The sequence below is a fragment of the Passer domesticus genome, chromosome 1 (genome assembly GCF_036417665.1).
Source record: "Passer domesticus isolate bPasDom1 chromosome 1, bPasDom1.hap1, whole genome shotgun sequence".
Classification (NCBI taxonomy): Eukaryota; Metazoa; Chordata; class Aves; order Passeriformes; family Passeridae; genus Passer; species Passer domesticus.
Genome location: NC_087474.1, coordinates 6,933,067 through 6,957,541, shown reverse-complemented (window position 1 = coordinate 6,957,541; position 24,475 = coordinate 6,933,067). Strand labels below are relative to the sequence as shown.

Sequence of the window (24,475 nt, the reverse complement as noted above, 5' to 3'; positions counted from 1 at the left end):
GACCTTGCAGCAAATGCTTGGCCATTACAGAGCCTTTAACACCTTGCACTGGAGAAACACAAACCAAGGGACATCTCCCTGGTGGTGTGGCTGGCACCCTCCTGAAGGCAGGAGGGTTGTGTGCCCAAGAACTGGCCTTTTCCATCTCACTTTATGGCTGTAGCTCTAACCAGATCTGTTACCTCTCCAAAATGTTTACTTTCTCTTACTTTCTCTACTTAAAATGAGCATCACACTTTCAGCGTCTGCTGCCAGCCTGTTAACAATTCCCTGCAGAGATGCTGCTCTACGTGCAGCTCTCCTCACCCACTCCAAGCCCTTGTCTCCCAAGTAAACAATTTCTACTCGCAGTCCCACTCTCATCTCAAGCTGTTTGTACTTTGCAGGGGCTGTTTCCCAGCCAGGCACACACGGCAAATCAGCCTCAGAAATCCACAGGGTTGTTGTACGCATGAGTTAGGTGTACCCATGTTCCCACAGGCTTTAGAAGACAAGGTGAAAATGAAAGTTTGCAATGGGAAAAAAAAAAACCAAAACTATCTGATGAGGTTTTCTGAGCAACAGTCACTTTTTGCACTTGGAAGTTAATTCAAAAGAAGTCATTGATGAGTACATAAGTGAAATGAAAGCCTCCACCTTTAACATCACTGAATAAGTTACAGCCTATCCCAAAACCAAATAATAATAAAAAAGTCACCACTGATACATTCAATGAGTCAGGGTTTAACTCAGCTGTTTAGCTGTATCAGCCAGCTGGGACAGCACAGAGGAGCAATGGCAAAACATTACCTTGCCAAACACACCGACTCTCGTTTTATCAATGAAATGCTCCTGCAGCATTGTCCTGGAACATGAGAAAGGAAAAGTAATGAGTTGAAAACATTTTTCCCTTCAAGAGCAAAATGAGTGTGATTTTAATCAGCTTTAAATTAAACTAGCTCCAGAAAAAAATCATAGAATGGTTTGAGTTGAAAGGGACCTCAAAGCTCATCCAGTTCTAACTTCTCTGCCCTGGGCAGGGACACCTTCCACTATCCCAAGTCACTCCAAGCCCCATCCAAACTGGTCTTGGACAGGGATGGGACACCCACAGCTTCTCTGGGCAGCCTGTGCCAGTTCTCACACCCTCTCAGTTAAGAATTCCTTCCCAATATCTAATCTAAACCCGTCCCTTTTCAATTTAAAGCCCTTTCCCCTTGATGCAGACAATCTAAATCACGCCAAGCTGCTTTCACATGGATCTCTCTGATTTAATCTTGCAACCTCATGTGTTGGATTTGACCAAGCAATGGCAACAAATAACCTGCCCTACTTCTGGAAGCCATAATAAGCTATTGCACAGCTATTGCAATACTCTGATAGTGGTTTTAACGTGATTATGAGCAGAATAAATCTAACAATATGACAGAACTTGACATTTAGGGCTTTGCCCTGGTTATTCTGTTTAAAAAGTTTAAGGATTTAAAGATGGATTTTTTTCCAGCTACCAGGAGAGCAAAAGATTAATGTAGGAACAGATATTCAAGCTTACTTGTTTGTAGCTGTATGACTGCACAGAGCTAAAAATAAATAGGCTTTGAACATGTGATACAGATAAGTGTGCTCTAATTTAGCTCTGTTTCAGCTTGTTTTTCTCCCTCTGCTCTGGCTGACACAAGCTCCCTCTCACATGCAGCTGGGGTTGTACAACACCGTCCCTCCCTCCCACCTCCCTGCTCTGCCCTACACACCATTAAAACAACCAGCACTAATGACTCTTGGGTTAATTATCATAACGAATTAATTCCTCCAATAACAGTGCCATTCACCGGACAGCTTCCAGCTGATCCTTCTCTTCCAGAAGGCCCAGCCTCCTCTTGACCTCGTGCAGCAGCTTGGCGCCCTGGAAGCCGCTGCCGCGGCCGTCGAACTTGAGCACGATGGCGTTGTGGGAGCTGACCATGACGCTCTCCCACGTCACCTCGAACCTCTCCGTGACGATCTGGCTGCCAGGGGTGCCATCTCTGGAACAGAAACGGGCATCAAGGAAAGGCAACGGCACCCAACGCCCTCCCCAGGGCTGTGGGATTGCCGCGGGATGGGCACCCACAGCCCCATCGGGCAGGGCAAGGGAACACCGGTTTCTGTAAGGATGATGTGCAGGAGGATGATTGTGTGGGGTGGGTTTTGAGGCTGGGTGGAAGCTGTGGGTTGGATCTGCCTCCCTCTGCACAGCAGCCTCTATGTTGGGATTCTGAGGTGGAGATGACCCCGAGGTAGTAGAAAGTCTTTTTTCTCCCAGCCCCTCAACCAAAGAAGAAGTCGAGATTCGTTGGTTCTGCTTTTTAAGGTTGTTTATTTTTCCTTATCTATAACAGTCTTTCCCTGACCTGCTGAGATCTGTCCAGCAGGTTGGGTTGCAGCACACTGTCCACCCTTGGGGTGGTGTTAACATTTTATACTAAGAACTATCTATACTTTATTTACAGTAATTTTCCAATACCTAATCATCTATGTTACACAGCCTGTCTCTACTCTCAACCAATCCAAAAGTGCCACCATCACAGCAGAAGATGGAGTGCAAGAAAAGGAGAAGAAAGCACAGGACACACCCAAATTCCTCCATCTTGCCTCTTGAACCCTCATTCTAAAACCCCAAAATTCTACTTTTTCACCCTGTGGCAAATTAACTATCATTCTACTCAAACTCTTATGGCTTGTAAATCTTCACACAAAGTTGGTAATTTTCTCCGTGGGCTAAAATCAAAGGCACAGGTGTTTTTGACTCCATGCCAAGGTCTCTGAACCCCTTGCCAGTGTCCCGAATCACCCACGGCAGTCAGAGGAATGTCCTGGGTTCTGACCCCCTAAGCTGAACCACACCTGCAAGCACATCTTTAACTGGTCAGGATTCCTCCTGTGAATAACCAGGTATCAGCTGAGTTTTCACTTTATCATGCCTGGTCTAATGTCTGTTTTCTACATTCCTCAAAGCTCTTTTTTAATTTCTGCCGAAGTGGTTCTGTCATCACTGCTTCACACAACTACACAGGGAAAGGACTCTCCTGAAGTTATAAAAAACAGCCTAATAATGCCCAGTTTGGCTCAAAATTGAGAAGGGGAAAGGAGTGGGCAAGACCTCCTCTCCACCCTTCTGCTTAGGGTCTGATCCTGTACAGGGGAATTGTCTTGAGAAATACAGACCCTACTTCAGCCAGGCAACTGAGAAAAAACAAGAGATGATGATGATGATGATGATGATGATGATGATGATGATGACTTTAAGCAATAATTTTAGGCTGGGACCACTGTAAAGCCACTGGCATTTTTATCCACTTTTTTGTCATGTTTGGGTTTCTCAGAGACATCAGGCACTTCACTGCAGGACTTTAATGCACATGTGATGCCAGTCATTTGCATTTATCCAAGTGAGACCCTGGCCCACCCAGCTCCAGGGGCAGCCTAATCAAGTGCTGGGTGCTTGATGAGAGCCAGTGTTCCTCGAGCACTTTGGTAATGAAGCACGTTTTCTCCACAGTGATTTAAAGATTTAACGACACGCTCCCTGCAGTGGCTTTGTCCTTCATGGAGAGTTGTGCAGGGTGGCACAGGCATTCACCAGGCATTCATCCCTCCTGCATGAGGCTTTTTCCTCATGGGGTGTTCCCTGGCAGGCAGCAAGTGATGCACTGGGATGCAGCCAGGGCCAAACAGGTTCTTCCAAGTTCAGTGAATTCCCTCTTGTAGTTTCTTTCCAAATTGCCAAAAAAACCCCACTCAGTAATGTGTGTTATTGTTACTAAATGTTGCATAAAGAAATACCCATCTGCTCTGCCTGCCAGGAGGAAAACCTACCTATTTAATATAAATGCTAACTTTGTGGAGATATTCAAAGGGTTCCAGCTCTCTCTTTACTGTCACTTCAGCGAACACCAGCACTTAAAAGGGAATTATTTCTGCATGAGGGCACCTAAAATTTAAGCTCTAGTAAGGCTGACTGAATTCCACTCTAAAATTATCTGTTAATCACAAGGTGGGTGCCATGAGCACTGGGACAGGAAGCCAAAATACATCTTGTATTCCTCCTTCTCCCTTTTATGCTCCACAAGTGATTGAAGTGTGCATGAAAGGCCTTCACAAAATCCCAAATTTACTCTGCAGGATTTCGACAGGGTGCCCTCCTGAGAGCTGAAAACCTTGGCTCAGACATGGGAAAGAAGGGATGTACATCTGGCCTGTCCCAGCTGTGAAGTGAGATGGGGCAGGAGCCAGTGTGCTGGACTCTGACATTCCTGTACAAAACATATCTTAAAGGTTTCTGATCATGGCCAAGGTTTCCAAGCTGCCCTGATAATCTGAACAGAAAGAAAGGACAAGAGAGAACTTACACAACCAACAGCAAGGGGTAGTGAGCGGTGTCTGCAAAGGTTGCTGGCTTTAAGATCTGCATTGGCAATCCTAAACAAAAAAAGAACAATTAACAACATGTCTTCAATGTGGGAATGCTGACATGATTCCAATAGATTTTTCTGGTGTTCTGGACACAGATAAGTAGGAGCAAAATGGCATTTCTTCGGAGACTGTGGTAAATATCACCTTAGAAACACAGATGTTGCCAAAGAAAAGACCCATATTGTGATAGCTGAGGTGACAAGAAATGTAAAAGGGGAGTACAGTGCGAGCTGCTCAGTCATGCATCACTTTTACAGCGTTCAATTAACATCTGTCAATAGCTACAATTTTCCTTTTTTGGCAGCTGGATGAGTGACGTGGACAGAAATCAATATTTCAGGCAGCAGAGAAGGAGGAAAATTGGCAATGAAAATGGTAATTTAAAACCCAATTAAGTATGGTGGCTGGGGGAGAGAAATAGAATTATTTTGCTATAATGGTGTGAAGACAGAGAGAGAAACAAGTATCTTAATCTCAACTTCCAAATGGTTAAATTTTGTTGCAAACAAGAGGCAAAGGTGCTGAAGCCCAAGTTATACTGGTACAGAAACAATGTAAAGGAGGGATGTGACCACTAAAGCTTCTTTTAACCGCATGTCATTTCTGTGGCTTTGTATCAGCAGCCAAAACTGCCTCCATAAAAACCCTCTCTGCATCAACGACAGCACATTTATTTTTGAAATGTTAACTACAATCTAGATTAGCAAAGGCTCAGCAATTAAATCGGTATTAGGAGCATTTTCAGTAGATTAATACACAGATTAGCAGCACGGTTTAAGTGGTTTGCTTTGCAATCGTTGCCTGACACTCTGCCTAATTAGTTATTCCATCTGAATGCTAATAGCTGCAAATTGGATCAATGGCCCAGGGACAGCCAAAAAGGCCATAGCTTGACTTTAAATATTACAAAGTGCTACGTGCAGTGCTCCCAAGGCTGCTCAGCCCAAAGCTTTGGAAACACAGGGGTGGCACAGCACAATGGCCAGTTTGTATTTATTACACACAAGTATATTTTTGGTTAAATGAGAAGAATTGCAATGAGAGCTGCATTTAAAAAATTTAGTGTCAAGATGAGTTATCCCTAATAAACTGCCAGTCTCACATGAGCTGGCTCATGGGGGAAATACGGGTTCTTTATCCATGCTTTCCTGTCCATAAAACTTGGAAGTGCACGTCTGTTCCTGTTATTTTATGCACTGGTTTATGTTCCTTATGCCCATGTGGCACACAGAACATTTTAGGGCCATTGTTATCCTTTTCAAATGGCAACCATCTCTCAGCCTTTGTTTCACATTTTATAACATCTGGAAATGGCTGAAATCAGTAACCTGCCCCCAGCACAGCTTGCTGCTTTCACTTCACTGCCTGTGGCCTGAGAAATACACTCCTTCTGGCATGGGAAACGTTATGGGCCACACTTTGAACCCAGAGTCTTTGGGGTTTTGTTCTAGAGTTGCCACCATAAATGCAGGCTGGAATTTTGGGAAGCCTTTGTGCATCTCTGAGTACGTGGATTTTCCCCATATAGGGAAGGTATTTGATTACAGCCAGAGGAGTTTTTTTTAGGTTGTTTCAGGTACAACTGCAGAGACAGGCTTACATTTTGGCTGTTTGCCACCAGGCTTTTCTCTCTCTCTTTGGGATAAACATATATATGTGGGGAATGATTATACAAGTGGTAGAAATACCACACCAGCTGCAGGTGCAAACTGCTCTAAGTCTCTGCTTTCTTTACTCCAGGTGAAATCTCCTTTGTCTTTCCTCATAAAGCTTTTGGGTTTTTTTTTTTTGGTTTTTTTTTTTTTTTTTTTTTAAACCCTTCCAAATTATAGCTTTTTCAAAGAATCCTGAGTGACTCCAAAGGGCAGTCATGCAAGAGGCATCTTCATTCACTGCAGCTCAGATTGTGCGCTGAGAGGCAGCCACAGCAAGCACACACATTATCCCACTCCAAACCCATTTCAAATGACACACACACACTCAGGGCAAAAGCTTCCATCAATGGGGCACCCCACCGTGCCATTTCCTAGAGTGGCTTTTTCTTCACAGAGAAAGTTTTAAGAGGAGCAAGAAAATCCAACTCTATCATTTTGCCTTTCTTCATCTGAATTCTCATCAAATTTTGCCTCTGTAATAACTTTATGTAGCACATTCCAGGAGAGTGCTTTGCAAACTGTGTGAGTTTATTGAGAGTCAAAGTCATTTTTCCTCCTGCCAGTCTAGTCAGGATGGTTGTATCATTTCACAGCTACAGCAGTGAAAGAGAAAAATAAGTGAGAAGAAAGGTGCTACTTACTGTAATCATCTATCTTGATTTCCATGTATTCTACCTTAGGCATTTGCCTGTCATTTACAGCCAGCTGCACATTTTCATTTACCTCCAGCTCAAAAATTTCTGAAAGAAGAAGGACAAGATCACAAAAACTTTTGGCACAGTTTGTGGAAATGCATTTTAACATTTTATAGTCACCTTGATATATATAAAACAAGTTTCCTGACAAACAGTTTTCCTTCTAGACCTCACAGATCTAATTTAGATTTAATTCAGTTAAATCTTTGAAACCCCTTCCAAGTTCTGCATTGGCAAAAAGCTAAAGTCCTGAAATCAGGGACATTCAGCTGATTTGCAGGAGGTGGGAAGGTGACCTGCTGTGCTGGGACACTCCATGGGTCCCAGTCAGGCATCCACTCAGCATGCCAAGATAGATCTCAAATGAAAAGGTCCTCAAGGCTGTGTCCAAATTATACACAATAAACAGGAAGGGGAGGAGACTATGGAGGGCTTCAGGGAAAGTTGTACTGCTGTGCAAGATAAAATCCATGGGAAGGAAAGCCATGGGGACAGGAGGGTGGACAAAGCCCATGCAAACCTGCAATGTCAGGTTTTGCAGAAATCTTGACTTTTGGAGTGTTTCAAAAATTTTTCATTTTTCTTGTGTGTCTGACCCAAGGACTCTCTGGTTCACAAATAGAGGATTCCTTCCTCCTTCCTGGGGTTTTTATCCCCTCATCCTGACCATGTGTTCTACCTGCTGAACCTCTTCTAGGAAAAGCAACGCCCTCCAGCACCAGAAAGAAAAAACCCTTCCCAGCTGGCAGGGAAGGGGCCCCTCTTTAGGGGACATCTCAGGCTGTGTGTCCTACGTGGTGGGAAATGTCTCCATGTGTGGGCAAAGCTCCTGAACCCCATGGAGAGGGCTGGGCTGAGGGAATCCTGGTCTAGGGAGTGCTCATTCCCCTGGCATCAGTCTGGGTGTGAACCAGGGGGATCCAGGGCATTATCTCTGCCACTTGAGCCCGAGGAGGGCGTGACATTTCACACCACACTTTGTGTGTGTCACTGACTGTAACTTCACTTTTGACACACACTGATAAATTCATATGTAACCCCAGCTCCTCAGATAATCTTTCTGGTACCTGATCATCCTGCTCTCACTGCCCATCTCTGCTGGGCAGGCAGACAAAACCTTGCCCTGCCCAGTAAATATATTTCACAGATCTTTCAGCAGTAGCACATAGGTTCAGTGGCTATTCACCCTGCTTCTGCACAGCCTGGCTCTTTATCAAAGCCACAGCCCCCACAAAAGCGGCAAAGCAACAGCCTATTACGTTTAGTTAAATATTAAGATTCTCATTTAATTATGGCACACACAAGTAGCTTTATCAGCAGAAAGGGGCTTGCCACGTAGGGGAATTTAGTCAAGCCCTTTTATTTGTTCATATAATTGCATTCACAGAAAGCCAGGAAGACTGTGGAGGAAATAAAAAGATTGGCATATCTCCTAAAGGACTTTCCTTTTTGCTTTAGGACCACAGGGAGCTTCAGTCTGTGGAGTACAAATGGTCATTGCTTAATTAAATGTAAGCATTCTCTAATATTCAGTGCAACTCAGTATTATCAGATTATTGCAGAATACAGAGGCAGACTCCCTTTTATAGAGTAATGGGCTCATATTAAATAAGTGAATTCAGTAACACACAACTGTCAGTTGCCCTTTATTCAAAAGCAAAAGAATGAGGGGGGAAAAAAGAAAATAATCAGGGGGAATGGTAATTGTATGCAGAAGATCATGAATTTCAGTAGAGGATGTGTTTTGCACATGAGTAGACTGAATTTTCTGTGTAATAGATGCTACCCATATGCATCTGTCAAAGTAGAACTGGCCTTGGTGTGTTTTGTTTTAGTTTTTAAAGCCCTTCGTTTACTGTTTCTGTTTTATATTGTCTGTCATTTTATTCACCTGTAAGTATTTTATAAAACTGTACAGGGGGGTATAACACCACTCATGAGAGCACTATCCCATGCTGGTATAGCCACTCAGACACCTCCATGTCTATGGTAAAATTAAGGTGTTTTATTTAAAGTGGGGGAGAAAGAAAGTGACTGTGGAGCTGCAGGTCAGGGTGAAGAAACTCTCCTGGCTGAAGGATCTTGTGGGCATCAGCTGGGCTGCTCTGGGTTATCCTTGGGAGGTCACTGCCAACCTCAGGCTCTGCTGGGAAGAAGGACCTGACACTCCCTGGTGCCAAAAGCCTTTCCTGTGACACTCACTACCTTCAGGGGGAAATGAAGCAGGTCAGCATTTCACAGTAAATCTTTAGGATGAGTGCCAAATTTCTCGGTTTGCTTGCTCTTTTTTTTTTTCTTTTAAGACAAGAGCAGTGAGTTGCTGTAAATCCACATTAGTAAAACTTATACTTGACAAACTGGTATTGACTGTGTATAAAGTAGATAGAACTAGAACAAAGGTGTTGCTTTATACTTGGGTCACATCAGTGCCTGAAGTCCCTAACTGCAGTTAAGACTGGGCTAAATTCTTTGTTAAAATGAAAGATGATATTTTCCTATCAAAATAATGGGAGCAGATAAATCCTGGTTTCATGTGAGATTCAGTGCCACACTCTGCCAGCGTGGAACCCCAGAAGCTCTGTGGCTTTTTGGACTCTGCATTGCCAGTCTGCTAATGGCTACAGAGAGTGCTGAATATTTTGAGGGAAGAAACCTGGTTTTGGAATAATTCCAGCATTGCACTGATGTAGATGCAAATCATTAGCATGACAAAGCTTTACCAAACAATAAGTGCTACAATCTCCATGGACAGATCAGGGAACCAGGCAGAGGCACCACTTGTGGGGCTCCCTCCTCTGCATTATCTCTGATAATTCATATCAGAGTGATTTTATTAAAACCACAGATTAGGCTAAATATTTCTTATATTTATCTTATCTTATTTCTTATATATGGAAGGCAAAACAAAATCAGAGGAAGACTAATAAAAAGAGAGATTTGAATTATGCATTTTTTTGAGAAAGAGGATAACAAACATGCCCCAACCATTCTTTTCACCCAAACAGCAGCTGCTGTGATGGCAATACAACAGCTCTGCAAGTCCCTCTGCCTTGCAGAAAACTTGCATTTAGGCAGAGTCTGGGGTCCCCAGGAGCGTAAGTTTAGCAAAGAGCAGCTACATCTCACTGTCCTGCCTGGCTGCTTTTCTCTGAAGAGTTGCAAAGCTCAAGCCCATCCTTACTCTGTGCATCTGTTGTGTTGTGAACAGTCACCATCGGGACACGGGGACCTTGAAAAGGAGAAGAAAAGAACTTGGTTAAATTTCTGTCAAAACACACACAGACACACGTAAACCAGGTTTTGAATTCCGTGGAGCTGAAGGCTCTTGAGACTCGCTTTTCATGCAAGAGTAATCTAAAAAGCAAATCACACTGGTGTTAGGAAGAGTTTATGACTAGATGACAGTATTGTAGACTCAAAGACGTGAGGTTTCAAAGCTCTTTCCCAACAGACCACCAAATGCATCTTTCCCTAATTTGTAAACATTATAATTAGCACAAACACAATTAAATCACTTGCCTTTAAAATTATTCTAATGACACCCAAACATCACAGCACAAAGCATTTACATTTTGTATGCTATGGATAAATATTGCTGTTTTGCATATTATTTTCTCTTAATGAATTAAACACCAGCTTGGCTCTCACACGAAAAAGGGCCACATATTCTGTCTTAAAATGCAACATTTGGGTATTGAAATCAGTCAATGTTATACAAAGAGGATTATCATTGTTATGCAGTGTACATGAGTGAGCCACACAATTCACTGCCACAGGATGCTGCAGCACTCAGGATGCCACAATTTTAACCACAGGATGCTGTAGGGTGCTTTAGTCCTTAGCACAGTGATCTGGGTTCATCTTCTTGTTCAGAAAGCCATCAAGTGGCTGATTAAAAGAAAAATGGGATGGTACTTGAGATCAAGCTCATATTGTGGTTGTCAACTTCCTTCTCCCTGTTTTTCAGTTGTCATCTGGTGACTGCTCTTGGAGACAGGACACTGGGCCAAGGTGGGCAGACCCAGGACAACCACACATGTTGCTCCCATACCTGTTTGTAGATTTTTCCTTGAGCCTGACAGTAGTGCTCAGGATGGTGAAAGTGGCCCCGCAGTGATGAAATGGTGAATTCTCCACCTCAGAGACAGAGGATATCTCACTTTCCTTCCCTTTCCCCACAGTGTAAAATGGTACAACAGCAGCAGGTGTGAGCAGCTGGGGGAACCTGTGTGCCCAGCAAAGATCTGTTTGTAGATTGGAATCACCATGGGTCTTAGAGGTGTTGGAAAACACCTCTAAGATGATCAAGTCCAACCAGTAACCCAGCACTGCCAAGCCCACCAATAAACCCTGTCCCTCAGTGCCACATTTATTTGTCTTTTAAATACCTCCAGGAGTGGTGGCTCCATCACTTCCCTGGCCGGGCTGTTCTGATGCTTGGGAAACCTTTTCCAGAAGAAATTTTTCATAATACCCAATCTAAACCTGCCCTGGTGAAACTTGAGGCCATTTCTTTTTGCCCCATCACTATTTCTCGGGAGTAGAGATCAACCCCACCTGGCTGAACCAGCCTTTCAGGAGGTTGTAGAGAGTGATAAGATCTCCCCGAGTTTCTTCTTCTCCTAAACACCCCCAGCTCCTCAGCTGCTCCTCACAGGACTTGTGCTCCAGACCCTTCCCCACCTCTGTTGTCCTTCCCTGGGCAGGTTTCAGCACCTCAATGTCTTTCTTGTTGTGAGGGTCCCAAAACAGAGCACTGAATATAAAAAAACCTAATGTTCTTTAAGCTTCAAAAGTAAGACAGCTTTAAGAGACTGATAGTCATTAAGATTTCAACCCCTTTATGTTGCCTTCTTAGGCTGTTCAATCTACAAACAAATCCTGTGGGATCATCACTTGTGCAATGGCAAAAGGACTGGCTGAGAAAATTCCCTGAAATGCTGTAACTGGGAGTGTGCACACAAATGGCAACAAAAGCAGGTTCCTGCGAGCCATTCACACTGGTTTGGTACATTAATTAAGTTATTGAGAGAAAGAAAAGCTTAAAGGTCCTGTAATTGTGTCAGTGGTTTTCCCTGTGCTGCCAAGAACCCACATCCCCTTGTGGGCATCAGTTTCATCCAGACCATACCTCTGCAGAGAAAAGGCAGAAAATTATTTTGTTTATAATTAAGCTGACTAATATGGCAACCTGATTTTATTTCCTTGGAATCAAGAATCTCATCCTGTGACAATCCTGTTTTTTGTTAGCATCACCTTTTAGAATGCAGGAAGGTGAATTATAATGCACTAAGGAAAACAGGTTTACTCACCAGGATTTAGCTGAATTTACCTTTCTCCCACTGATATACATTGATATGCTGACCATATTTATTTATAAATCTGCCCTGCTTTTCCCCTGCAGTCCCAGAAGCCAGACTGCTGGAAAAGCAGCAAACCTAATAAACATGGGCATGATAATATCATCACTGAAAAGAAAAGGAATCCTCCCAAATGGCTTCAGTTGGAGCTAGAGCAGTCCTTTAATTAACACCGAAATGCCAACAAAAAGAAAGGGATAAAGAGAGCAATACAATGCATATTATCCTTTTATTTTTTAATATATTTTTTCTTTTTTTGTTGTTGTTGGCACTGAGAGAAACTGTGAGAAGCTAATAAATGAAGAGAAATCCTCGTGTGTAGTTTAGAAAGTTACATGTATTATATATTGTGTTATATATATATTGTCTCTCTCAACTAACTACTGCTACTGTTACTGTGTCATCTCCCCAAATCAATGTTCTTTAGCAAAGTTCTATATAAAGATATTCATTTTTAGGTAACATGGCATTAAAAAATAATCAAAAATTAACAAGTTTCCTTGAAAAAGTAGATTTTTGACTTGCCTAATTTTTATTTCTTTAACAAACAAGGAAAAATAATAAAGACATAAAACTACAGAGTAGAACCATCTCTGTGAGAAGGATTACTCTTAATATTAAATATTTCCAGTGATAACACTCCAGCTAAAGAAGGCTTTTCATTTGTGAGCAGGCTGAAAGTCATCAAGAAGAAAAAGTCACATTTTCAGAAATGACATAAATTGCTTATTTCAATGCCAGTTTTTAAAGTAAAACAACCCAGTTACATGCTAGCCTGTGTATTTCAATGCACACACATCAGAAGTCTTTCAACACGCACAAGTTGAGTGCCTAATGCCTGACAGGGACAGAACGAATTCCTTGAAAGGAGAATTCATTAACTGCCTCCCCAGCTTTATTTTTAAACCTGTGTTGGTGTGACAGTCCCATTACACATGCCATCTGCTAAATGCCATCCACTGTCATGTGTGGATCTGAGAGGGAAACCTAATTTGTTCACGGAGCTGCTGGGAGCTGACAGAAGCAGGGCGAGGACATCCCCTGCTCCGAGTCTCCTTCCTCCAGAGCCCATCCAAGGGGGCTTTGATGGGGACTCCTGAGCCCCAGCACATTCTGCTGCTTCTGCTCTTTAATCTGCACGGATGATCCATTCCGCCTGTGTCTACCTGCCCTCCTCAGAAACCTTGTGACTGCTCTGCCTCTTGCTCACAGGGGTCCTGAGAGCGTGGGATCCTTGAAGGGTAAAACTCACTTGTGCTCCTTGAAGGATAAAACATAAAATTCTCCCTCCACTTTAAGGAAGTAAAGCAGATGCTGAGCTGCTTTGCCCTGAATTGCAAAGGTAAGAGAGACCCAGCTCATGCCTTATAACCTCATGAGTGTTCCCAAAATCATGGGCAGGCCACTTTCTGCATGACACAGAGAAGATGATGCTATTGGATTTCTTGCCCCAGAGGGGTGGGTACAAGCAGGGCTGTGACACTCACCAAGGTGTGGGACCTGGCACTGATGCTCCCTGCCACCTCCACCAAAATTTTTAGACGTGGCACCATACAGGCTCCTGTTATCCCTCCCTGCATCCCTGTGCCGAGTGGGATGGGGTGTGCTTGAATGCCATTGCAGGCTCCACTCCCCTCTCCTGCCTCCAGCATTGTACCATCCAACTCCAGCATCCTGACAGAAGCTTAAATGATGTTTCTTTATTTATAACTTAAAAGAAAGGAGAAAAAATATTGACAGAACTTCTGTGTACATCACAGACAGCTGCATGGTTAATAATGCTGCACAAGACTCTAGTTACATGAATTAGATTTTCAATTAATGGAGCTGAAAGTCTGGGTTTATCATAAGGCCTTTGACTTTAAAACCATTACTGTAATTATCCATGCAAGAAGTAAATTAAGCTATATCACTGTAATGAAAAGAGGCAAATTTATCACCCAGGAAGTGCTACCCATCATGATCTGAATGGGCACAGAAACTCAATGCCTCAGTAATTTGATAAGAAAAAGCACTGCCCATGGTTTTTCATCAATTTTTAAGCACCTATTATTATTATTATTTCTAAGAGGGTTTTGCTTAAATATGAACAGAAGGAAGCAACACTAGATATAAGGTAAGGTATAGATTTCTAAAATAAAAATGCAAAATCATTTTACAGCCTTGAAGAAAATATTTATGAGACTCTTGTCTTGTAATACTTTTTATACTCCATATTATTCCTGATGTCTTTATGATCTAAACAGCATAGGGAATTATATCAGTTAATATAACTTTAAAATGAAAGTAACGATTATGAAAAGAATATGAAGTAAAATTGAAGAAAATTAATCAAAATTATAGAAGTGTTTAAAAAGGATAAAAAGAGGAATTGTCTTCTTCTCATCTATATTTTCAAAGGCTTCAATGTTGCAGATAATTTCAGACCAGAAGCTAAATTCATAGTGTGTAAACAATGAAAATTCAAATACTCTCTGCCAGCGCCACCAGCATATCTCTTAAGCACTGATGAATGATTTAAAAGGGCAGCTGCAAGCGATGGGAGCTGAAAGGGTCTGGCTCTGCACAAGTGAGATAATTGGCAACAGCCATCTCTGTGTACAGATTCCAGATCTCTTTATTTGCTAATCCATGAATTATTTATATGTGCCGCATAAAGTTCATATGTTGGGGTGATATTATCAGCCTAATAAATAAAGACATGGGGAGTTCCGTGAACCACTGCTCACAATTAAAATATTTCCCCAATCTGCAGTATTTTCCAGCTGATGCTATGGACAGATGTTTGTGCTGTTTGCTTTGGCAACCTTGCTGACATAAACATCAAACAGATTTATGCTGCTATTCACCCTCCCCAAGGCATTTAATTTTTTAATCAAATCTTCACTTCCTCAAATGTAACTTGTCTTGTAAAATAATCAATCCTGGCTTGTTCTTGGGCAGCCACTCTGATGGTACTGCTTGTCTCTGCCCTGTGTGATACTGGTAATAAATTTCATGCTTACTTTATGTGGAGCAGAAATAAATCTGGGCGCTCTGAGGCGGCATCACTTAGCAGTGACTAGAGGGAAAATGAACAAGAGATTTGCTCTTAATTCCTCTACACAGAACAGGCCTGATGGGTTCTTCAAGGGTTGCTGGAATGAATAAGCATGGTCAGGTCCATTCCATGGGATTTTGAGAGGTGCCTGCAAACAGCATTGGGGAGCTGGGCTGGCACTGACCAGCCCACCCCACTCTCTGCCCTATGGCCACTGAAGGACATGGAGCCTTTGGGTCTGAGAAGAGCCTCCCTTGCTGCTCCAGGAAATTTTGTGTTGCAAAATATTGACAAACACCCTCTAAATATAATTTGGTTTGCTGATGTAATTCCTTCTGATGTCTTGCTCTTCTGGTAGAAGTTGCTTCCAACTTGAAGCTGTACTGGCTGCCACTCCTGTTTACACCTTTTTGGGGTTGTTCCAATAATCTGTTTTCTGCTAATCATGAGTATTTCCTTTTTATTCAGAGCAGTCATGTCTTCCCTAAAGCTCTCATCCTGTCAGATAAACTGGGTTATTTTAACTCCCATTTTGTAGGACAAAGTTGCCTTTCATCTTATTCTTTGATGCAAGAGTGTTCTACATTCAGTTCCTCCTTCCTGAACAGAAATGACCAGAACTCTACCCCTGATGTTGAGGATGTCCTAATTGGTTTTTATAGTGAAACTGCTACTTGCCCATTCTATGGAAAATTCCTTGCCTGATCCATCCTAGAAGAGCATTCACCTTTTCTGTGGCCCTACAGCAGGTAGGCAGTCTGCAGACATCCAGTACTCAGCACTGCATGCCCAGGCACCCATCTGCTCTGCTGAGGCATTTGTAACTTTTGAACTTCAAACATACATGAAAAATTCTTGCCCTGAGTCACCACGTGCCTAATTTTGCTCTTTTTACTATTAATTTCTCCCAGTCCAGCCCTGCAAGACATCCAGCTTCTCTAGTATTTATCTCTGCCTTCTGATGATGCTTATCAGCTTTGTGTCTTAATGAAATCCACCAAATGAATGTCAATTCATCCAGCTTTGAGTTCTCAGGCTGCCAGGGAACAATCTGGGTAAGGTCATTTCCCACACCAGCCCCTAATGAACCCTGCTGCTGATCTCCAATTAGCCTCTTATTCCTCCTCATCATAATCTACTTCCTGTTCCTTTTGCTGGCACTTAACCTTCGCTCACAGTTCTTTCACTAATCTCCCTCTTCTCCTTCTTAATTAATATCAGCCAATGAGGTGTCACATTGAGTGGGCTGAGCATTTCCTCCCTTTCCTGAGGCCTTGGCTGAGGTTTTAAGCAGCATAATGCAATAATGCTTGCGGATGGATCCCAAGAGGAACGTGGAAAGCATACAAACTCCAGGTACCTGCCACTGTAGTGACAAGATCAGCATGAAAAGGAGGTGGGTTAGGAGAATTTGTTTGCAGAGTTCATGAACCTGACAGTGCCCCCCCCCCGGAGCTGCAAGTACCAGAGGTACAAGGAAAAAACTCCGGTTCACATGGGGGTAACTGACTTCCCAAAATCCCAGGCTATTTTGTTCTAGTATTCTGGTCCAACCTATGGAATCTGAACAGAAAAATCCCCACACTCAACTCCCTGCTTTTTCCAGTCTCTGTTCTATTTGAATACCTCAATTTAACCTCTTTCAATTCAGTTTTAATCCAGACTTTCTGCAAACTCTGGAAAGAGGTGAAACCAAAAGTTTATACTTGTTCCTATTTTTAAAGTCCAGGTTTCTTATTGGATTAGTACATGCTGGTCCCTTCCAATCCAAACCATCCCATGTCTCTGATATTCAAGGAAAAAAGATAATTCCTTATCATCACGGCATGAAAGAAAATACTCTGTCTCAGTGCCATTTACACCTCATTAACAGACTGAATAAACCCCATTTAACATTTTCTGTTTATTTCATTAAAAACCTAGTATAAATTGATTTAGATAATCTTAATTTATTATTTTCCATAAGTAAAATTCTCTTGCAACAAAATAATGGCTTCCTAGCTAATTAAGTAACAACTGGTGCTGGATATTAACTTAAAAAACACCACCAACAACCCATCAATACCATTGCTTCACATTGTCTGGTTATTAAGCTGTTTTCCTCTCATGAGTTCTCAGGTTTTAATACACCCTTAATGTACTGACTGCATTAATAAAGGGCTTAGCAACTACCATGCAAACAGAAAACAAAAGCCAGCAATAAACCTTACAGCTGGTCCAGCTGGCAACCAAGGTGAAAGAAGCAGTTTTCCTCAGAGGAAGCATTAAATCTTGTGGGATGGTAACATCTGTACTACCCACTGCAGAATAATGAGTTCATCCAAGGTTGCTCATATAGCTGGAAATAACGCACATGCACCCTGGTCTTGACATGCAGGAGGCTTCTGCCTGATTTGTGAGGCTTCATTATTTGAGGCATCAGAGGAAGCCTGTTGTCATGGTCATTTATCTCCCGCGAGTGGAGCTCAGATAAAATTTTATATGTATGGAATGACCAAGTGACAAGAGCCCTGGCTGGAAGCAGTTGATAGATCACCTTCCTCTGGGCAATGCCAGGCAGCTCATATTTACAAGCAAGAGTCAAATGGAAACAGGATCAAAACATGTAAAAGTAAAGAACACATAGGGCTTTGCAGAATGGGGCCATTCCAAAGGGGAGAGGAGTTTTGCTTTAATTCTACAATATTTTTTCAGGCACTGAAAATCACAGACATTTCTATTAGTTTTCTTGTTAAATATTCATGCATATTAGTTTGGGTTTTTTCCACCTGTTTTTATGTCACTGAGTGTTTATGGGGAGTTTACAAGACATTAAAGATGTATAAGAGTAGAGTGAAATAGTTTATAACATAAATGAGAGATCTGCTTAAAGGAAGAAAAAATGTTCTGGTATATCCACAAAGTCACCATTTTAATTAATCTCACACTATAGAAATAACTAAAGCCATCACTTTAATTAGTCTCAAACGATAGTCATAACTGTGTTGTTAACAGGAGGTAGAAAAAAAGTTCTCACCCAACTCCCAAACCAAGAATACCATCCTCTCTTTTCCTGCAGAAAAAGCTCTGGTGGTACCTTCTGTTGTGAAAAAGGGGGTTTTGATGCCAGCCTGCTGTTTTGCAGTTGTACAGCATGCGAGGGAGTGACAATGAGCATTCCCCACCCTGCCTTCACCCACAGGATTTGTGACCCATGAACTGCGCACAAAGGACTTGAGGAGCGAGAGCCAACCTCGGCTGTTAAGTAAGAAAAGGAGTCAAGTGAATGCAAATGTGAATTATATAGTAATTATAATATAAATAGGGCCCAGAGATTAAGCCTGTGCATGCTTTCAAACAGCAGAAACTAATTTAGGCTCCATAAGCCTCAGGAAAAGTTCCAAAAGGTCACAGTTTGCCTGGAAGCGCTAATTACAGCCTCCCGCTACCGCGTACACAACAACCCGAGGTGGTGGCAATCATCCTCGTGTGGGAAACCATTCTGGTCACAACAGATAACACTCACCCAGTGACCTGGGATGTGAGCAAGCCCTGGGAATGCCTCCCAGGCCCCAGCACACTGCTGTGCCCGTTTAGCATCCCTCTGGGTGGCAACCTGCAGGCGCATGGCCGGGGCACGCCCGGTCCTGCAGGCCCTGAGCGCGTGGCAGGACATTCAGCTGGGTGTGAACCTTGTCTCTGTGACTCCGATGCATCCTGGGTTTTGTTAGACAGGTATTTTAGGTGTTTTGGGATAGAACCCAAGCCAGGATACCTGGCTTGTGTGGTCACACAAGGATAGAACCACTCGGGTTCTACCCCAAGATAGATCTTGGGTATCTCAGGTGCCCTGCTCCACCTAAACAGACCCTACTGTGTTCAGACCCCCAGGGCACACACTGCCAAATATTGGCTTTCTGTCCCTTGCTGGAGACCCAGAACCAGCCAAGGACAGCTCAGATAATTCAGAAAACCTGAACCCCCAAGACCACACCAAGACCACATCTTCACATCAAGAACCAAGTAGCAAAAATTTATATTGAAGAATACTATAGCACTTGGTGGGATTTAAAAAAAACAAAAGAGTACATCTGGGTGGACTGAAGAAAACCAGATTTTATTTTTGAATGATATAGATTATAGATACCATTCTACTCTAGAGTGCAGCAGTAAGAGGCTCTAGACATTACGTGGTCTATAAAAAATTTCCAAATGATGCTTGGAGTGGTTCTGTGCAGGGACAGGGAGTGGCTTTGATGATCCTTGTGAGACCCTTCCAACTCAGGGTATTCCATGTTTCTATGATGATAAAATACTCACTGAGGTTCCCTAAGACACTGAAATTAGATTTGTCCATTCCCATCCCCACCTCAGCATCTTGGTCCCATGCCAGCATGTCCCACTTCCTTGCAAGAAGAGAAATGTTTGTAAAATCCAGTAAAGCAGCAGAACAGCTTCTAGAACTTCTGATCCCAGCATGAAAAAAAAAATCAATTTAATTTTAATTTAGTTCAGTTCCTGGGCCCAGCTCAGAGTGAGCCTGTTTGTGTCACAGGCAGCAGGTTGGTGAAAAAGCCCCTGAGGTGGACAGAGAATGGATCTGCACTGACTTTGTCTTCCAGTCCTTGTGGACAGGCAGTGCTGTGTTCCTCTGACATGTACTGAGGAAAAACACAGGTTATTGCATTCACAGTAAGGTGAGGTGGGGACCAGGGAGGTGGAACCTGTCAGGACAGCAGTAGAAACAACCTTCCCCTGGGTGTCCTCCTCCCAGCCACCACCTGGAAGTTACTGCTTATGGTGTCAGCAGTAAAGAAAATATTTAAAGTGGGCTCTCAGGCTTGTCTGAGGTCTTCAGAGCTCCTGGCATGGCTACATGGAGCTGTAGCCTCCAGCTGGTGCATATCCCAACAATAAAATCCAGGTATCAGCTTTTCACATTTGTTTAAACCTAGGTGTGCCTTCTGCACTTTTATATCCATAGGCTCTTGACTTGGTTAATAAAATCCATTTTCAGTGCTAATAGTTACTTCAGCATCCAATTAAGTCTCTTTAGATCTCAACAACTTAATTTATCATGGTGTTTGCCAAAGGTCACCTACCAAGCTCTGGCCCTCCTAGCAGGACCAGCTGCACTTGGAAAGCATTTGCTTGAATTCCAGTAGGACGTAAGCCTTTCTAAGATGCTTTGCCTTTACCATGATGGGCAGTTTTGTGACCATTTTTAGTTGGCACTAAATCCATATGCTTCAGAAATCTTGCCAGGCAGCAGGCTTTCTACCTAACTAAATTTAAGTAGGGATTAAATGAAGATATCTCCTCCCTATGCATTTAATATTGTTTTCAGGCCCTGGAGTGAGATATTTGTACCCACAACCACAAGCTTTCCCTGGGTATCTGCCAAAGATGCCCTGAGTCACCATGGACTTGTTACCTGGGGAGGTTAAATAGGACCTGCAGCTTCTTCACCTCTCAAAAGCAAGAAAAAGAGTTTCTCTTATTTTAATTTGGGTATTACATACTGAAAAATCTCCTATTGAAATACTACTCCAGTAGCATTTGAGAAACAAACTGTTTCTCTGTTCAAATCCTTCTAAGAAGCTCAGTAGCTCCATATCACCCGCAAGAAGACACTAGCACACACATGCATGTCTGAGGACCCTCCAAGTGAAAAAAAGCCACAGGAAAATATTCCCCCTTGCAGCTACACTGGGTCTCCCAGATCCTGATACACTCCCAGTGCTGTGAAAACACACAATGATGTGCTTTAAGTCAAAACGGGTTGTTACATTTTCCATATCTGCTTTAGTGCTGCCACAACTCAAACCCCAATCCCTGGCTCGAGATCGCTGCCTGTCCCTAAAGGCACTGAGTGCTGCTATGGGGGCACGGGAGGCTGGGCTTGCTGGAGCCCTGTCCTGCACACACCAAGGGCTCCTCTGCTGCTACAGCACCTGGGAGGACTGTCCCTGCACTGACTGGGGCCCGTGGTACAATTACAGGCTCGTTATTGGGTTGCTGTTGAGACGAGGCAGCACGAGCGTCTGCGGCCGTGCCTTGTTGACTCCTCACTCCAGAGCCATTTAACCACTCTGCACGCTGGCTCTGTCACAGCAGTGCTCTCCTGCATACTGATGGCTGGGAAGGTTTCTCTGCAGTGAATAGACTGAAGATTCACCGAAGCTTTCAAAACCATTCTGGAAATTTATCTGTCTAGGAGCCCCTTATTGTCACTGCACGTCTGAGCATTGCAGTTGGTAATGGACTTCATTTTCACAGCACCTCTAGGAAGCTGGAATTACAAGTCCTGCTTGAGTTCTGTAAAGGAGCTCGTGACAGCAGAAAAAAATAAATCCATGTGTCCTAACCAGCGTTTGGCAGCTGGTTTGGACTTCTCAGAGCACTGTTAGCAAATGTGTCTTTGAATTCTCCACATTTGGATGCAGGTCAACAAATTAAAGCAACTAGTAACAATCACCTGTTTGTAAGTGTATGTATCATAAGGATCCACATCCAACCCAAGATTTAGAGAATCCGACAGTACTGACCAAAAAACATGACTATTTTGTAGCAGAAAGGGGAACAAAGGAGCAATCCATCTGCTTTTTGCTGATATATTTGCCTAAATATGGAGCTGTTTTACAGCTCATAAATAGCCCAGTACATTCAGGGAAGAGCCAATGTGTACTTCCATTATGGCTGGCACTGATGTTTACCTGAGCATAACAACTGCTAATTACAACCTGTTTCCAGGGATTTTATTGATGAGACTGTGACATGCAACATTTCTACGTGATATTTAAGGCAACACATGGGCAACGTAGAGAGGTTTAAAACACTGCTTTATGCACTTGTGCTTTGTGAATCATTAATTGGCATTCTGCTTGTCCATGGTTAGTAAAAATATCCTCGTCCCCAGATTTTCCATTGCTTTCCTGGGATGGTAGGTCTGGCCCAAATGGCACAGGTTAAAAGGTCTGATTAAATGAAGGAACTGAGGAAGATGTAGAGAGAGGTTCATTATTCTCCTGCCTGAAGGCACGAACCAACCTCTTATTGCAGGAGCTGGGCAGACACATCCCTGATGGGTACATTATTACAAAAATCCTGAAGAGGGTTAATTATCCACCATCCACAATGGAGACAGGCTGCAGAAGGAGTCATATTTCTGGTCTGTTCCAGGAGTCAGTGCTGCTTTTCCTTGGAGTACTGTCTTGCAATATGAAGATGGAAATGGGGGTCATAATACTTGACTCCAGATGTGTCCATAGGCAAGCCCCTAATTCTCTCTGTGCCTCTGCTCCTCACTTGGTAAGAGCATGAAAATGATCATCTGGAGAAAGGTTGCAAAAGGATTTTCATACTTTTCCATAATTCAAATTAAAAACTTAGTGCAGTATTTTTTTTGCCAGTCCTTGTATCCTGATAAATATCAGTATAGGATTTTCCTGAGATATTAAATAATATGAAGCTCTTTCTGTTGAAGGGGCCATAAATGTAAAAATTGCTGCCAAAAATATCTCTGTGACATGGCCTCCTGATTTTGATGAAGTAACTGAAGAAAAATGTGATTTGGTTCATTCACAGTGAAAGACAAATATCATAATCTTCCGCCTGAGGCAGAAAGGATTCAGGCACTTTTATTCATAAAGTAAGTCTTTATGAGTAGAACCCCTGGTTTTTTGATAAATGTTACATTCTAAATTTTCGCAAGAGTGATATTTTAAGCAATTTTCATGTAAAAAAATTCCCCAAAGCCACTTACAAGAAGTGCAGATGAAACACACTGAATCCATAAGTCAATGGGCAAAACAAAGAAAAATGTTATTTTGTTAGTAAAATTTATCAACAAATCCATGTGATTTATTGATTTTAATTTAGCTTTTCTATGGCACACATTCATTTCTGTCTAAATATGCTGGCAATCCCATGAGAGAATAAAATACTGGAAGATTTTTCCAAAATATGAATCTCCTCAAAAAATGTCAATATTATGCAGTAATGACATGAAGTATAGCCACAATACTAGAAACATTGCTCAGAATTTTATGTTTTTTGACATTAAGGAAAAAAAAAAATCCCGGGGTTTAAATCTTGAGCTGAGCTATGCCAGTGATGCTGAAGCTGGTGCTTCAAAGGTTTTCCCACCCACCCAGCTGCTGGCTGAGCTTATCTCACACTGTCCATGGGATATGCAGCACATGAGGCAGCATGAATGACCCAGTTTTCCCACTTTTCTGACCACCTCCAGCCTCCATTAAAAGTTCCCTTGCCCAGGAGTGCTGGTCTGTGATTTTCAGTAAAAACCCTTCCCATGTTATTAAAAGAAAGCAGGAGAAATGCTGGTGGGCAGCCACTGACTGGGTTTAGAGAGATGGCACTGGCCAAGGACCCAGCCTGGGTTTGGGTCCTGGCCCCAACAAGCACAAAGGCTTCTCCTAAAGCAGCCCTCATCAGAAAACACTGATTTCACTCAAAGGATTTCATGACTCAGACTCACCCACACTAAAAATTTCTCTGTCTGTGGTAAACTCCAGAAGCACCAAACATTTCAGACTTCTGTCATGTGTTTGTCCACATCAATGGGCAGAACAACCTGGATACCTAAAGGGATTCCAAACCAGGGGTTTAGACCTCCCCACAGAGGAAGGCTGAACCTTGTTAAATCATGCTCTGGGCTCTTTGGTGCCAAAATGTGTTTAAAAGCAAAGTCAGGACAACCTGCCGCAAAGCAGAGCCAGATCATTTGACGAAACTTGGTAGTGAAAATCTTTACTGACCCCAGCAAAATTCTGGAACAATAAAAGGACTTTTCAAGGCTCAGCATAAACCCATTAAGTGAAAGCAGCAAGTGATGCTCCTAAGTGCTCCTATCTCTAGATGGTGTTTCCAAGTTTCACCAAAAGGGAGGAAAGAAGATAATTAAATTCTCAAGAAACTGTTTAAGGGCTGAGAAGTTTATAGCTACCTGCTGCTTCTATAAAGAAAAAACTTGCAGCACTTGTCTTTAAAACTCATAAAAGCAGAATGAATGAATGTCCAATGGAATGAGAAACTTGATTCAGATCATCTCTGATTTGGTTGTGCTGCTCCTTCATTAGCATGAATCACTCTCAGAGGAAATCCTCAAATTGCAGAGTTTTTTCTAATCAGTGCTTTTGTACCACTTGTAACCTGCGAATGGGATTGAAACATGATTTTTTCTGGCAAGATGTAAGAGCAACAAATCCTATTTTTAAAGCTTTCCCAGGCCTAAAGACACCCCTCAGGGCCAGCAGTGCAGTTACAGAGCTGTTGTCATCACTGGCTTGGAGG

At 42.6% G+C, this 24,475-nt stretch overlaps 1 protein-coding gene across 4 annotated transcripts in view; it reads right to left on the bottom strand.

The window, feature by feature from the left end:
* The window catches only part of DPP6 (dipeptidyl peptidase like 6), a 539,077-nt gene that overhangs the window by 5,800 nt on the left and 508,802 nt on the right, over positions 1-24,475 (bottom strand). For all 4 annotated transcript variants that reach the window (XM_064433316.1, XM_064433370.1, XM_064433208.1 and 1 more), the window contains exons 17-21: positions 9,963-10,010; positions 6,728-6,826; positions 4,368-4,437; positions 1,809-2,003; positions 790-844 (exon numbers count right to left, since the gene is read on the bottom strand). In XM_064433316.1, the coding sequence (XP_064289386.1) occupies positions 790-844; positions 1,809-2,003; positions 4,368-4,437; positions 6,728-6,826; positions 9,963-10,010 (467 nt within the window). The remainder of the gene's footprint in view (positions 1-789; positions 845-1,808; positions 2,004-4,367; positions 4,438-6,727; positions 6,827-9,962; positions 10,011-24,475) is intronic.